Source organism: Myotis davidii, unplaced genomic scaffold (genome assembly GCF_000327345.1).
Source record: "Myotis davidii unplaced genomic scaffold, ASM32734v1 scaffold934, whole genome shotgun sequence".
Lineage (NCBI taxonomy): Eukaryota > Metazoa > Chordata > Mammalia > Chiroptera > Vespertilionidae > Myotis > Myotis davidii.
In genome coordinates, this window is record NW_006285798.1 from 115,018 (window position 1) to 127,987 (window position 12,970).

A 12,970-nucleotide genomic window follows, 5' to 3' on the forward strand; every position below is an offset into this window, starting at 1 on the left:
AGACAACTAGACACAGAACTTAGAGACAGAACCTACACAGAACCTAGAGACAGAAGAACTTCGCTGGAAAGAACATGGCAAAAGATCCTGGACAGAAACTGGCAACAGAACCTACAGACAGAACCTAGCGAGAAAACCTGGCCAAATAACCTAGAGACATAACCTGGCTATGGAACCTGGATAGAACATGGCAAGAGAACCGGACTAGAACCTGGTGACTGAACCTGGCTGGAGAACCTAGCGAGGGAACCTGGCTACAGAACCTGGCTGGAGAACCTGGGGAACCGGTCTGGAGAACCTAGCAAGAGAACATGGACACAGAACTTGGCTGGAGATCCTGGCTAGAGATCCTGGCAAGGCTGCTGATGAACTGAATGCTGTCTCCGTGTCATTCCTTCTTCGCCGACTCCATCCACACCTCTGGGGACCCCTGGACCTGCTGGGGTTGGACCCCAGCAGAATACCCCGCCATAAAAAAGCATGAAATCTTGCCGTCTACGACCACATGGATGGACACAGAGGGTATTGTGCTGAGTGAAGTAAGTCAAACAGAGGAAGACAAATACTATATGATTTCACTTATGTGTAGAATCTAAAATATTAAACAAACAAGCAGAACAAGAACAGAACATTCTGACAGTTGTCAGATGGGAGGAGGCTGAGGAGCTGGGTGAAGAAGGTGAAGGGATCAAGAAGTGAAAATTGATAGTTACAGAAAAGTCAGGGGATGTAAAGTACAGCATAGCTGATATAGTCAGTAATACTGTAATAACTATGTACGGTGATGGGTGGGAACTACATTTATTGGGGTGATCACTTAATAAGTTGTATTAAAAACAGAAGAAGAATGATGATTTCCCTGGAAGTCAGTGATTCCATTTCTGTCCTTACCATAAAGAAAAAAACATTGGAACTTCCCAAGAATATGTCTACCAAGAGGTATTATCGCCTGTCATTTATAATAACAAAAAACTAGAACTTAAATGTCTAAGAATAGAGAACTCATTAAATAAATTAGGGTATGTGCATAAGAAGGAATACTATGAATTTACCTAATATCAAGTCAAAACTCAATGATGTGGAAAGCACAATATAATGTTCAGTGGAAAAAAAACACATAAAATAGTATAGTCTCAATTCCGTTAAAAAAACAAAAACAAGTGGGAGATCTAATATACACATATACATGCATGTACACACAAACATGGCATAGGATAAAAAGACTAGGAGAAAATGTACCAAAATCACTAGCTGTCTGAGTGATAAAGTTATGGGTAATTTCTATTTCCTCCTTTTTCTGTATAAACCAAATTTCTAAATAAATATTGTATTGTTACACCATGATTATTTGTCTGTCTTACAGTTGACCTATCTAAAAGAACAAGTCTTTGACTTATCAACCAACCATCCATCCAATCTCCTATCCATCTACCCAATCAACCATCCATCCATCCATCCATCCATCCATCCATCCATCCATCCATCCGCAGTCTTGAGGCATTTCTGCTTGACCAGGTGAGTATGGGCCCTCTGGCCTGGAGCGGAGGGACCAGCCCTGTATAGCTTGGGAGCTGCCAGTACCTTGTAGCTGACTTGCACAATCTGGATAAAGATGGAGAGGGGCAGGCAGAGGAGAATGTCGCTGACAAGAGCCCAGCCGAAGCCGAAGTCCCTGTAGATTGGGATGGGAGGGACGTAGCGTGTCCACGAGGCTTCATCCACATATACTGTGAGAAAACCAGAGACAGGGTCCAAGTCAGGATGGTGGTATCACCTCCTAGTAGGTCTTGGTTCTCTCTTACCACAAGCTTTGATAAAATCCTACTTGTCAGGCAGGAAGCCCAGAGGTTCAGAAAGTTTGTGATCAGGGCAGCGCAGATATTCTGCCAGTTCAGCCCACAAGAACAAGAAATCAGTATGACTCCCCCTTTGGGTCCGCTGCTGCCGGCCTGCCCTGGGTCATCTCACCTTTCTCCGAGGGGAGCTCCACTTCAGCCTCCCGGGCTTCTTCATCTTGGTTGTCCTTCGTTGGGGCATCAGAGGAGGCCTCCAAGTCTTTTCCGGCGGAGGGCGGGGCTCCGGTCCTGCCCGGCTCCTGCTTTCCTGTTCTTTCACTGCTGAGGCTCTGCTTCTCTTCCGTGTCGCCGACAGGGTGCCCGTAGATCAGGTACCACAGAAACCTGTGGACCACCCGCAGGCGAGCCATTTTGGGCAGAAATCCTATAGATCGCCCAAGTCCAGGAACTGAGGCAAGAAAGGGGGAAGGCAGTGCTTGAAAAGCCCGATTCAAATCAGTTCAATTCCCTAGAAAACTGTTGTGTGCCACTACGTCTCAGGTGACAGGGAGACAGAAAATGTTCTTACTCTCGTGGAAGTTACTTTCTAGTGGGAAAGGGCAGACAATACCAAAATCCTAAATAAAATAATACATCAGATGGAAATAGCTGGTGCAGAAAATAAAGCGAGGAAGGGACGGGGAGGGGTACTGCAATTCTACATAGAGGCCAGGAGAGGCCTCATGGGGAGAGGCCTGAGGGACAGCCACAAGTCCTCACTGAGCAGGCCATACAGAGAACCTGGGCTGTCAACCCAGGGTAATGCAGGTGCCTGACACATTCGATGAAGGGCCACAGGCTGGAATGACAGGGTGGAGCAAGGAAGGAGAGCACAGGTGAGCCAGAGTGTAATGGAGGAGGGAGCCACCATGGAGGGCCCGACATACCTCCATTTAGAACTGTCTTGATGGGGGTTGTGCAAAATATTCCAAAATCTAGGCTCTTTTAAAGTATCTTATTTCTTTGTTGGTACAAATAAAGTGTTCCTTATCTTTCCCCAGCAAGAGGGCGGTAAGGACAGTGAGTAGAGGCCCCTCGTCCCGGCAAGCCTAGCCCATCTACTCAGCTGCATGCGCTGTGCAGCTGCACACACCCGTGCCGTGTTTCCTCTCCACCTGCACCCTCTGACTATGAAACCTAGAGAGTGAAGGCCATGCTGTGTGACAGCAGCCTTCAGAAAGGGAAGTCACGCGGGTGACTCTCCTGTCTGGAGTCCCGAGTCTGCCACATCCCATACCAGGACACTTTCTGCCTGACAGCCCATGCCCTGATAAGTTGCCTTTGCCCTCACCACCAACACGTGTTTGTGAATAGGAGAGGAACAACAAAACGCTGGATTATAAAGTCCTGCCACTGCACTTGACCCCACACATTTACATTAGAGCGCTTATGAGGGATGAGGGAGGAGCCAGCTCTGTTAGAGACCCGACTCGGAAAAGTATATGAATGCTCAAACTCGCCAATGGCTGTAACTACCAGAAGGCTCGTGGGGTCAGCAGAGGTAGAGATTTTCTGAAATAGAATATTCCAGCCCAAGAGTAGTTAGCAAAAGAAATTAATCTTTGTAAATAATTCCTCATGTTGGGATCTAGAATAGTTTCTTTTTTTAGAGAGAAAGGGAGAAGGAGAGAGAGAGAGATTGATGTGAGAGAGAAACATCAATCGGCTGCCTCCTGTATGCACCCCCACAGGGTATCAAATCTGCAACCTGAGTATGTGCCCTCACTGGGAATCAAACCTGCAACCTTTCTGTATATGTGATGATGCTCTATCTGAGTGAGCCACACCAGCCAGGGCGGGATCTGGCATAGTTTCATCTGAGTCTTGTAACAGCCTTGTGAGGTATATTGGGCAAGAATCATTTCCATCTTGTAGATAGGGAAACTGATGCTGGTGGAAGTCATGTGACCAGCCCACATGACCCAGCCAGTAATTCAGACCTATTCCCTGACTGCAGTCCAGTCTTAAATGTACACCAAGTGACTCAAAGGGCATCATGCAAACAACCAAGGAAACACAATTAGACATTGACAAGAAGTTGCTTTTTACCTACTACAGGGTTGTAATTTTTAAGCTGGGTTATGCCCATTTTCTCATCAGTTTTTTTCACCCGTCCACTCTCTGGTTTAGAGCAATCATTCGGCTGAGAGTCTCCTGATCCACTCGGGTCCTCTTTTCCTTGACCTTCTTCTTTGGCCTCCCCTTTAGGCACTGCAGACTGGGGCACTTTAAGCCTGCAGACCAAGTGCGAGCCAATGTTATGGTGAGAAAACCAAGGGCTGAGAGGAAGGACACGGTTTGTCCTCATGAATGAGATGAAGCCATTTGGTCCTGAGGCCTCAAACTCAACTGCCCTAGAGGCCTGGCAGGTGTTTTAAATGAATAAGACGTGCCAGGTCACTACACTTGGGAATGATGAGGACTGTGGTGACCTGGAGAATACACCCCCACCTACGGGGCAGCTATGAGAGAGGGAGCCTGACAGACCAGGTCCCCTGATACTGCATAAATGCCAGAAATCAGGAATTTAATATGAAATTAATTGGCACCTGATTCAAAGTACATGTGGCCAATGTATGGCAAGACGTACAAGCCAGGCCTCTGCTCATCCGCAGATCACCTGTGGTTTAGACCCAGCTATGAAGTCTCTCCCATCCCTAAGTTTCTTTCAGTCCATTAGATGATTTATGGGCAGAGCTAGAGAGGACGTCAGGAAGGCAACTAGAATCATTCTGAGCCATTATGAGGTGGAGCAAGTTTCACACATCACAGGGCCCGTGACTTGGAGTGCTCTGCCCACAATTAGGATAGAATAAAAAATGCGAGGATTTTCTTTTTTCTTAAAGAATCCAGATATTGATCCTTGCCATACTAGGGGGTCATGACCACAAAGCCCAACCCAGTGAATTCACTGAGAGACTAAACAAAGCTTTTGTGAAAAGGGCTGCAGAATGAAGACAGACCCGGGCGGCTCCCCGTGCACTCCCGTGGGTGCTGCTACTCGCCTGTTTGCTGTGCTTGAATTGGAGATCCGGAACCGAACCTGCTCAATGGCACTTCTCACCAGAGGGTCGTTCTGGTCCATGGACGGGTGCACTACCAGGTCCACCTGCAGAGAGAGGACAGTGGCCCCAAGGAGGGGAAGAGCTCAGGGAGACTGAGCTCCACAACTCGGCTCCTGGTGGAGCGCTGGTTACCCCGCTCATTAACCTTTCCTAAAAACAGTTATGAGACTGAGGCAAAGTGCGCCGTGAACCGTTTCCCATTGTCAAACTCCCTCCGCTCATCAAGCGATCAAGTTCTGCCATCAGTAGTGTGCTGCTCTGCTCAGGAGAGGCATTCTGGCCTGGAAAGAGCCCTCGCTGGGTGTCACGGCCCCCTGGTCTCACATCTACCTGGTGGGCTGTCCCCTATGCCCCACTCCTGCTATCTGAGAAGGTTCCAGAAGTGCCTGTGAATCCTGAGGGCTTCCATCTGGAAAAGGTAAGCCTTCATTAATCTCCCCTCGCTGAGTGCCGCTGTGGGACTCCTGCCAGGTGCGCTTCTAAACAAATTGGCAGCGGATTTAGAGCTGCTTTTGTTGTTTTAGCTTTTCCGAGGTGCTGCAGCTGAGCGGTGAGGGTGGTTACCGCCTCCGGAGGGATAACTGGAGGACGAATGGAAACGACCTGGAACTGAGCAGAGGGTGTGGGGTGGCAGCTGTGCAGGAGACGGCGGGCATAATGGCCGGGCACCTGGACAGCTGGGCTTCCTTTCTGTCTCTGTCACTGGCAGGGGAGAGCAGTGAGGTTTTCTAAATGGCTAACTCTGATCAGCAGGCTGCGAGCCAAAAATGACTGGAAAGAGCGTCCCAGGGAATAGCAGCAACGCCTCATGTTTTAGAAAACAAAACACCAAAAGCTGCCTTGGCTCAGTTTCCTCTGCCCATTTGTGAAATGGGAACCCCTCCCTCAGGCCCTGCCAACTTTTTTGTGGTTTTGTGAGGCTCAAATGAGAGACAGCTAGGTAGCACCCAGGGAATTTAAAAGCCTGGCACAAACCCAAAGCATTCCTATTTCCCCACTTTCCACAGCCAAATGGCACAGCCAACTTTCCACAGGCCCAACGGGCAGGTGGCCAGATGCGGAAGCCAGGGCCAAGGCTGGTGCTGGGGCAGAGCAACTCTGGTCCGCAGGCTCCAGGAGACCAGGGGGCAGCCTGTGGCAGCCCAGGCTCCGGGTGCCAGCGTATGCTGGAGGCAGATGCACAATACTGCAACCCTTTCCAGCTGGAAAAGTGGGGTACCATGTAGTGGCACCACTACAGTGGTACAGTCAAACCTTGGTTCTCGAAAGTCTCCCGTCTTAAACAATTCGGTTCTTTACCAAGTTGTTGGGAGTGGGGTGAGGGTGGGGGATGTTTCAGCTGTTGAACAAAACTTCTGTTCTCAACCTGACAACCCCTTCTTGTTGGTACATTAGCATGACAAAAAGCGTTTCTCAGGCCACAAAGGAGAATTCCAGTCAGTTTACCGCTACACCTCCTCTTGTTAACATCTCAGGAAACTGTGCTGTGAATATTTTTGTGTTTATTTGCACAATTTTAAAACAAAGAGGCCGTCAAGAGTGCTGATGTTGAGTGTGAAAGTGCTAACAAAACAATGATTACAGGCAACTGAAGAGGCAGTTGATTTGGATAAACAAAAAGTAGCTAACCTGTGAGAGCACTTCGGAGGCGATAAGTGAAAAAGTGAAGATGCTGCACAGTAGCCTCCTAAAATCCACCCCTGTAACCAGTGCTGAAAGGGGTTTGTTTAAGGGCAGTAGGGGTAGAAGGCCAGTACAGGGGGGGAGGGGGGGGTTGGATAAATTTAAGTAATGTTTGTTAGAGATTAAATAGACATTAGACATACTGTATGTAAGAGAAGTTAAAATAGGAAATCATTTGGGAGTCGAATGATTTAATTCAATTTACGTTATTTCTAATAGGGAAAAATGACTCAGTTTTCGAACAAAATGCTTTTGAATAGCCTTCTGGAATGAACGGGGTTTGAGAACCAAGTTTACTTGTGGCAAGAGGTCCCCTGTCTGGGCACCTTCATCTTTGAGTCCTCATTGCACTTGCTCCCATCCCCACCCCTGTCCCATTCACCCCAGTTTGCCTGGTAGTTATGGGGCCAAATAGGAATTGGAAACACAGGGGATACCGTTGTCAGACTGCCCCTCTCCATGACTAGATGGGGTAAGGCTTTCCCCTCTGAAGCCTCTGCTCTGTGGAGACCAACAGAAATCAGAGGTGTTGCAACTGATGGGCTTTTGTCCTTCCGTGGGAGACAGCAGCAGCAGGCCTCCTGCCACCGCTTCAGGGGCCGAGTGGCAGGCTGCTGGGGATGGGAGAGGAACACGGTCAAGGGGACTCACAGCAGACATAAAGATCGATGAGTGCTGTCAACGCAGAATGGCAGACAATGTGTTTCTGAAGTCATTTTTTGTACTGCTCTTTTTCAAATTTCAATGTCTCAATAAATAAGTGGAAGTAAAAAAAACTGAAATGACCTTGCCAGCTTATTAAGAAAACAAAACACCAAAGCAGAGCTCTCTTAAGGCAGAGATTTAAGGTGCAGTCAGAAAAAAAGGTCAGGAAATTACAAGTGACTGTCCCCGCAGCACCATTCCCTTTGGTCCCAGTGCCCAGCTGGGCTCTCAAATTATTCTGACCCTGAAAAATTTATGCCTTAGAACATGTGCAAAGTCACTGAGCTACAGTTGCTATGGGAATAGCCCCAAACTTTAAATTTTACAGAAACAGATAAATTGAGACAGAAGAGAGATGTTGTTCCCAACGGATAAGCACAGCAGTGCAAGCTAACTGAGCCACAGCCATCATCTCCTCTGGGAGATGTTTCCTCCGATCTCTGTGGAAAGTGTTCTTGCTGCTTAGTCTAAATCTTCTACCTCCTAAGTGCTGCCTAATTACTCCCCATGCTACGCTGCTGAACATCCATATGCCTCAGTTTCCCTCCTCTCTGCCATGGCTGTTCACCTGCCGTGGGCGGCACATGCTGCTCTACGATCCAATGACATTATTTTTCTCTTTTGTTTCCAGCTTCCACAGAAAGATGGGATGAACCCTGTTCCCCAAATTAGGAGGCATAACAGGAAATTCCGAGTGACTGCCAACAAAGGAATGACAGAGACCTAACAAGGATATGAGAAGCTGGACACGGAAACTTGCAGCAGTTGGCTCTGCAGGCAGCAGGAGGGCCCGTGGTTACCTTCTTCTTGATGCCATCTTGGATAACCGTAGTCCGATACAGTCTCAAGAGCCCTTCCTCAGACAGGTTCCGCACCAGGCGGACAATGGACTTCTTACAGCACTTGGTGGACACGCCTTCCTGCTTCTCCTGATCCATGATCATTTTCTGAATCCTGGGGCATCACAGAAGAAGCAGTTAATATTTCCAACCTCAACATAGAAGGCCATTCCCACCCCAGGCAACAGAGACATGCCTAATGGCATCCAACAGAAATTGGGGGAGAATTAAAGGGGGTTTCACCATTGAAAGGCTGACTCCTTGAGATACTAAGATCATCTCTCTTGGGGATAAATAGTTGGCTAAAGACAAACCACCATTCGCAGCAGCTTCACATTCTGAGCTTCTCACCAGGAACTCAAGAGATTACATGATTTGTGACGCGATGGCAGGGAAGCTGGGAGCCATGATGGCAACCTCTGGACGAAGTCTCTATGCCAATTTAACACCCAGCGAGGAATGCTCCAGCTTACCACTGCTGACACCTCAGATTGAAAGCTCTTTTTGATACCTTACCCTCTAGAGCAGGGGCGGGGAACCTTTTTTCTGCCAAGGGCCACCTGAATATTTATATCATTCATGGGTCCTACAAAATTATCAACTTAAAAATTAGTCTGCTAGCCCTAGCTGGTTTAGCTCAGTAGATAGAGCATCGGCCCTCAGACTGAAGGGTCCTGGGTTCGATTCCTCTCAAGGGCAAGTATCTTGGTTGCAGGCTCGATCCCTGGCCCTGTTCGGGGTGCGTGGAAGAGTCAACCAATCAATGTCTCTCTCACATCGATGTTTCTCTCTGTCTCTCCCTATCCCTTCCACACTCTAAAAATCAATGGAAAAATATACTTGGGTGAGGATTAACAATAACGAATTAGCCTGCTATATGTAGTAAAACATTTAATTAATTCACTTCTAATGGCTTGGCAGAGCCAGACCCAATGATTTCGTGGGCCTTATATAGCCCAGGGGCTGGACGCTCCCCACCCCTGCTCCAGATCTTACTGAGTCACTATGGCGACGTTTCTAGATCACTGATGGGAATGGCAGGGACCGTAGGAACCTAAGAAGGGAGCTCGGCAGTAGTGTCTGCAGATGGCCTTCCCATTGCCTAGAGAGGTCACGTCCCTGACTCAGGTGCCTTTCACGCTGGGTGCCTCAGGAGCCATGAAGATGCCGCCCAGGAGGTGGTGGTAACAACAGTTGGAAGGACCAAACCAGAGTGCAGAGCCTCTCCATGAACAGAGGCACCCCACGCACGGAAGTTCTACTGTGTCTCTTGTTTCTGTTTTCATGTGAGATTCTAGCCGATGTTACTATCTGTCTAAGTTTCTTCTTACCCCTTTGCTGCCACGAAATTTCCAAGGAGGGAGAAAGGCGCATGCTGCTCCCCCAGGACTCCCAGCTCACATTCATTCTCCACTCCCTGTCATGTACTGATGTTCCTCAATGTCCACACTTGTCAAATCACAAGAACAGACTAAATCCTTTCTACCACAAGGAACACCATGATCTGTATAGGGAGGGGAGATCCAAATGGCTCTCGCCATTTCTGCACTTGTGATGACTAACTGGCCTGAGATTTATCCCTAGTGCGAGACCGACAGACTCCTTACGTGAATAAGCTCTCGATTAAGCGGAGGTTGGTGACAGCTTCTATGATCAGATTCCTGCGTTTCAGCAGTCGGTAAGTTTCATGAGGTTTGTCTTGGCCTGGGCCGTGCTTTCCAGTCTTCTGGGAACTGCCACTCTCCTAGAACAGGGACCAAAAGCACAAGAATACGATGGGCTCAGCACAGTTAGGGGGGCAGACACCGCTCCTGCGGTGTACTTTCCCTCCTTAGGGATCTTCTATGCCCTGTTTCAAGAAGGAAGCAAGAGGACTATTTCCCCGGCAGGATCCACCCCCCGCTGCTTCGGGGCCGTGAAACAACAAAGGCATCTGCAGCAGACGGCCCTGGACTCTATGGAGACCAGCTGGGCTCAGAGAGAAGACGAGGCATGTACTATGGTACCCCCCGAAGCAGCACAAAGAACATGCTCCATTTTCCCTGGGTCCTTCCCCAAGAAACTGACACACTGAGCACAGCTCCACGCCAGTCACTCTATAAAGCTTCTATTCATCAAAAACTCCCATTTTACGTAAGAGGAAACCAGGGCTCAGTGGGGCGAAGTAACCATCCAGGGTGCAGAGCGTGAATGTGTGCCAGGACAAGTTATGCCCCATGGGCTTCTGACTCCAAATGCAGGAAGTCATGGGAAATCTCTCTGGGAATAGAAGACAGAAGCAGAGACCGGCTTGAGTTCAGAGCAGCTTGCCCTAGGGAAATTAGGATGAGGTGAGGTGAAGAGGAAGGAGAAAAAAGATCATTTCTCTCTCTTATCCCTGCCAAAACGCTCACTTCTCTCTCACAGCTCCCTTCTGTCCTCTAGGAGCCTAAATGAACTTGCTCTCTCAGATCAACTATGGTACAGCTGAAACGTGCACCTGCCGTGAAAGGAGAGTCCAGCTCTAACATACTCCTTGCAAACCACTTGGCACAAATCAGCACCACATGGTAGCCCAGGGCCCATTTTCTGGAGGCCCCTCGCTCGGAGTGGCGCCTTCAGGAGGACGAGAATGCGCTGGAGGCCGCCGCTCAGGGCTGGTGTCACAACAGATCGCTGTCCTGCCTTCTGCGGGAGCTCCAAGAGGCACAGCTCTTCCGTTCAGGCAGAAAGGCTCGAGGGCCCAGGAGTGGCACAAAGACCTTCGTTCTCTCTTGCATTTCAGAGCAAACATTTGGAGAAGAACACTAGTAAATATGGCCACGCTTGAGTGGGGCTGCTGGAGAGCCACGTGAGAACAGGCTCTGCTAGAGGCCTGCGGGTAGTCCATCTCACGCCCCTCTCCTCAGCAAGTACAAGGATGTGGTCCTGCCAATACTTTGGCAACAAATTTCTAAGAGGAAGAGAAAGAGCCGAGTGAGGAAGCCAGCAACAGGAGTTCTAGGGCGTGGAGGGAGACACGTGGGCCTGATTAGAAGTGGGAGGAGGAGGCAGGCTGGGATCCACTTGCATGCAAGCCTAGGTTCTTCGATTAGACAATACCAGTCATGATTTGACAGTGAGGGGGCATGGCATCCAATGCACAGGAAAGGGCCGAAAGGTTTTAGAAAAATCCAGAAAGCCTTTCCCACCCTCCACCCCAATCCTTCTGCAGCCCGGGGAGTAACAGCATAGGACTCCATACAGAAAGGGAGAGGCAAGGGAGGGGGTGGGAGCTGCACACAGGAGGGCTCTAATTCTCAGCGTCATGAACTGGGCAGGCACCTCACCCAGTTCCTAGAGCCCCACTGTCCTCCTCCCGGACCAGAGCTGACCCGCACAGGGCTGCTGTGAAGCCCGAACGAACAGCAGCGGCAGCATCCAAAGCCGCCTGATCACAGGTCTGTTCTGCTGGGCGCCTCCTCCTCTGACCGTGTTTCTAAAGTGCAGGAGGCACCACCACCATCTGAGGCAGTTTCAGGTGGCTGAGGACAGCGAACTCAATCACTTGTCTTTTAATCTGATTACATTGATGAAAAGGCATTGGTTTGATTGTACTGTGTCTTTAACCCTCTGACATACAACAGTATTTGGCCCAAATGTACCAATATAGTTTTATTTTCATTACATCTGTCCTATGGTTTATCTCTTTTTACAGTAATGATGTTGGCCTTTTGTCTACAGCAGTTTCTCAATCCGGGCACTGCTGACATTCTGAGCTGAGTCGCTGCTGCGGGCTGTCCTGCACATTCTGGGATCTGGAACAGCACCTCTGGCCTCTCCCTGCCAGATGCCAGGGGCACCCTCTCCCCCAGGTCATGACAATTAAAAACATCAAATTTTGGTGCAAAATTGGGCCAAAGTGAGAACCACTCATCTAAACTGGCCATAAACATTTCCCTCCAAAACAAATTTAAGTAGAAAGTGTAAGGTGTTGGAGATGTAACAACTCTAGATATGAGTGCAGGTGACGTGTGGTGGGTGGGGCAAGGCTGCGTCAGGGGTGTGTGGACGAGCGCCTGCGGCCTGGCAGGACCAAGCACTGGGCCTCTGAGGCCTCTGAGGTCGCTGTGATCCTTAAGCACAGAGCTGACAAGGCTGACGTCCACCTGTCGCAGGCCGCTTCCTGGAGAAGACGCACCCTCATGCGGGCACGCGCTCACCTTTGGGTTGTCAAGCCGGACCTCTTCGATCACAGCTATGTCGCCGCTGTTACCCTCCACGCAGTGGGGGCCGAAGGCTGAGGTGGCTTCTGAGGAGCTGCTGGTGTCCAGGAGGCTGTCGGCCCCGGCAGAGCCCCGGCGGGTCCTCTCCTCAGCGGCTCCGGGGGAGGATGTCGGCTGCTTCTTCAGCGGGTGCAGGTTTACTTTCCAGCCACCTGGAGGCAGAGTAGAAAGAATGAACTGCGGCCACATCCAGGGGAGAGCGAGAGGGGCCTCTCCACTTGGCAGCCAGCCCAGACCCACCCAGGCTAGAAGGTCCACGTGCTCAGCGTGAAGATGGGGCAGTGAACCCAGCAAGCAGGGCGGTGCCCCCGCAGCTGGACACCTGATTTGAAAATCAGTCACCAGCACCACCCTCCACGCATTAGGAAAATGTCTTCTGTAACTAAACTGAAAGCCTGAGGGGTTCTTAGGTTGTTGGAGGGACTGGACTGAGGGAGCTTATGGGATTCCATCGCTTTAACAGTGAAAACACAAACCAAAGCATTGCCAAGGAGCCAGGAGACAGACTGCACAGCTGTCTCCTCTAAACTTATGACGTGACGTAGGTGGCACCAGCAGGACCCGAACTAGGACGGCACTGAGGACATGCTCAGTGCCTG

At 49.7% G+C, this 12,970-nt stretch overlaps 1 protein-coding gene across 1 annotated transcript in view; it reads right to left on the minus strand.

Moving 5' to 3' along the window:
* GTF3C1 (general transcription factor IIIC subunit 1) overlaps positions 1-12,970 on the minus strand; it is an 86,010-nt gene that overhangs the window by 31,667 nt on the left and 41,373 nt on the right. The window contains exons 11-17 of the mRNA XM_006756869.2: positions 12,309-12,523; positions 9,735-9,871; positions 8,089-8,242; positions 4,841-4,944; positions 3,885-4,069; positions 1,969-2,244; positions 1,582-1,727 (exon numbers count right to left, since the gene is read on the minus strand). Coding sequence (XP_006756932.1) covers positions 1,582-1,727; positions 1,969-2,244; positions 3,885-4,069; positions 4,841-4,944; positions 8,089-8,242; positions 9,735-9,871; positions 12,309-12,523 — 1,217 coding nt within the window. The remainder of the gene's footprint in view (positions 1-1,581; positions 1,728-1,968; positions 2,245-3,884; positions 4,070-4,840; positions 4,945-8,088; positions 8,243-9,734; positions 9,872-12,308; positions 12,524-12,970) is intronic.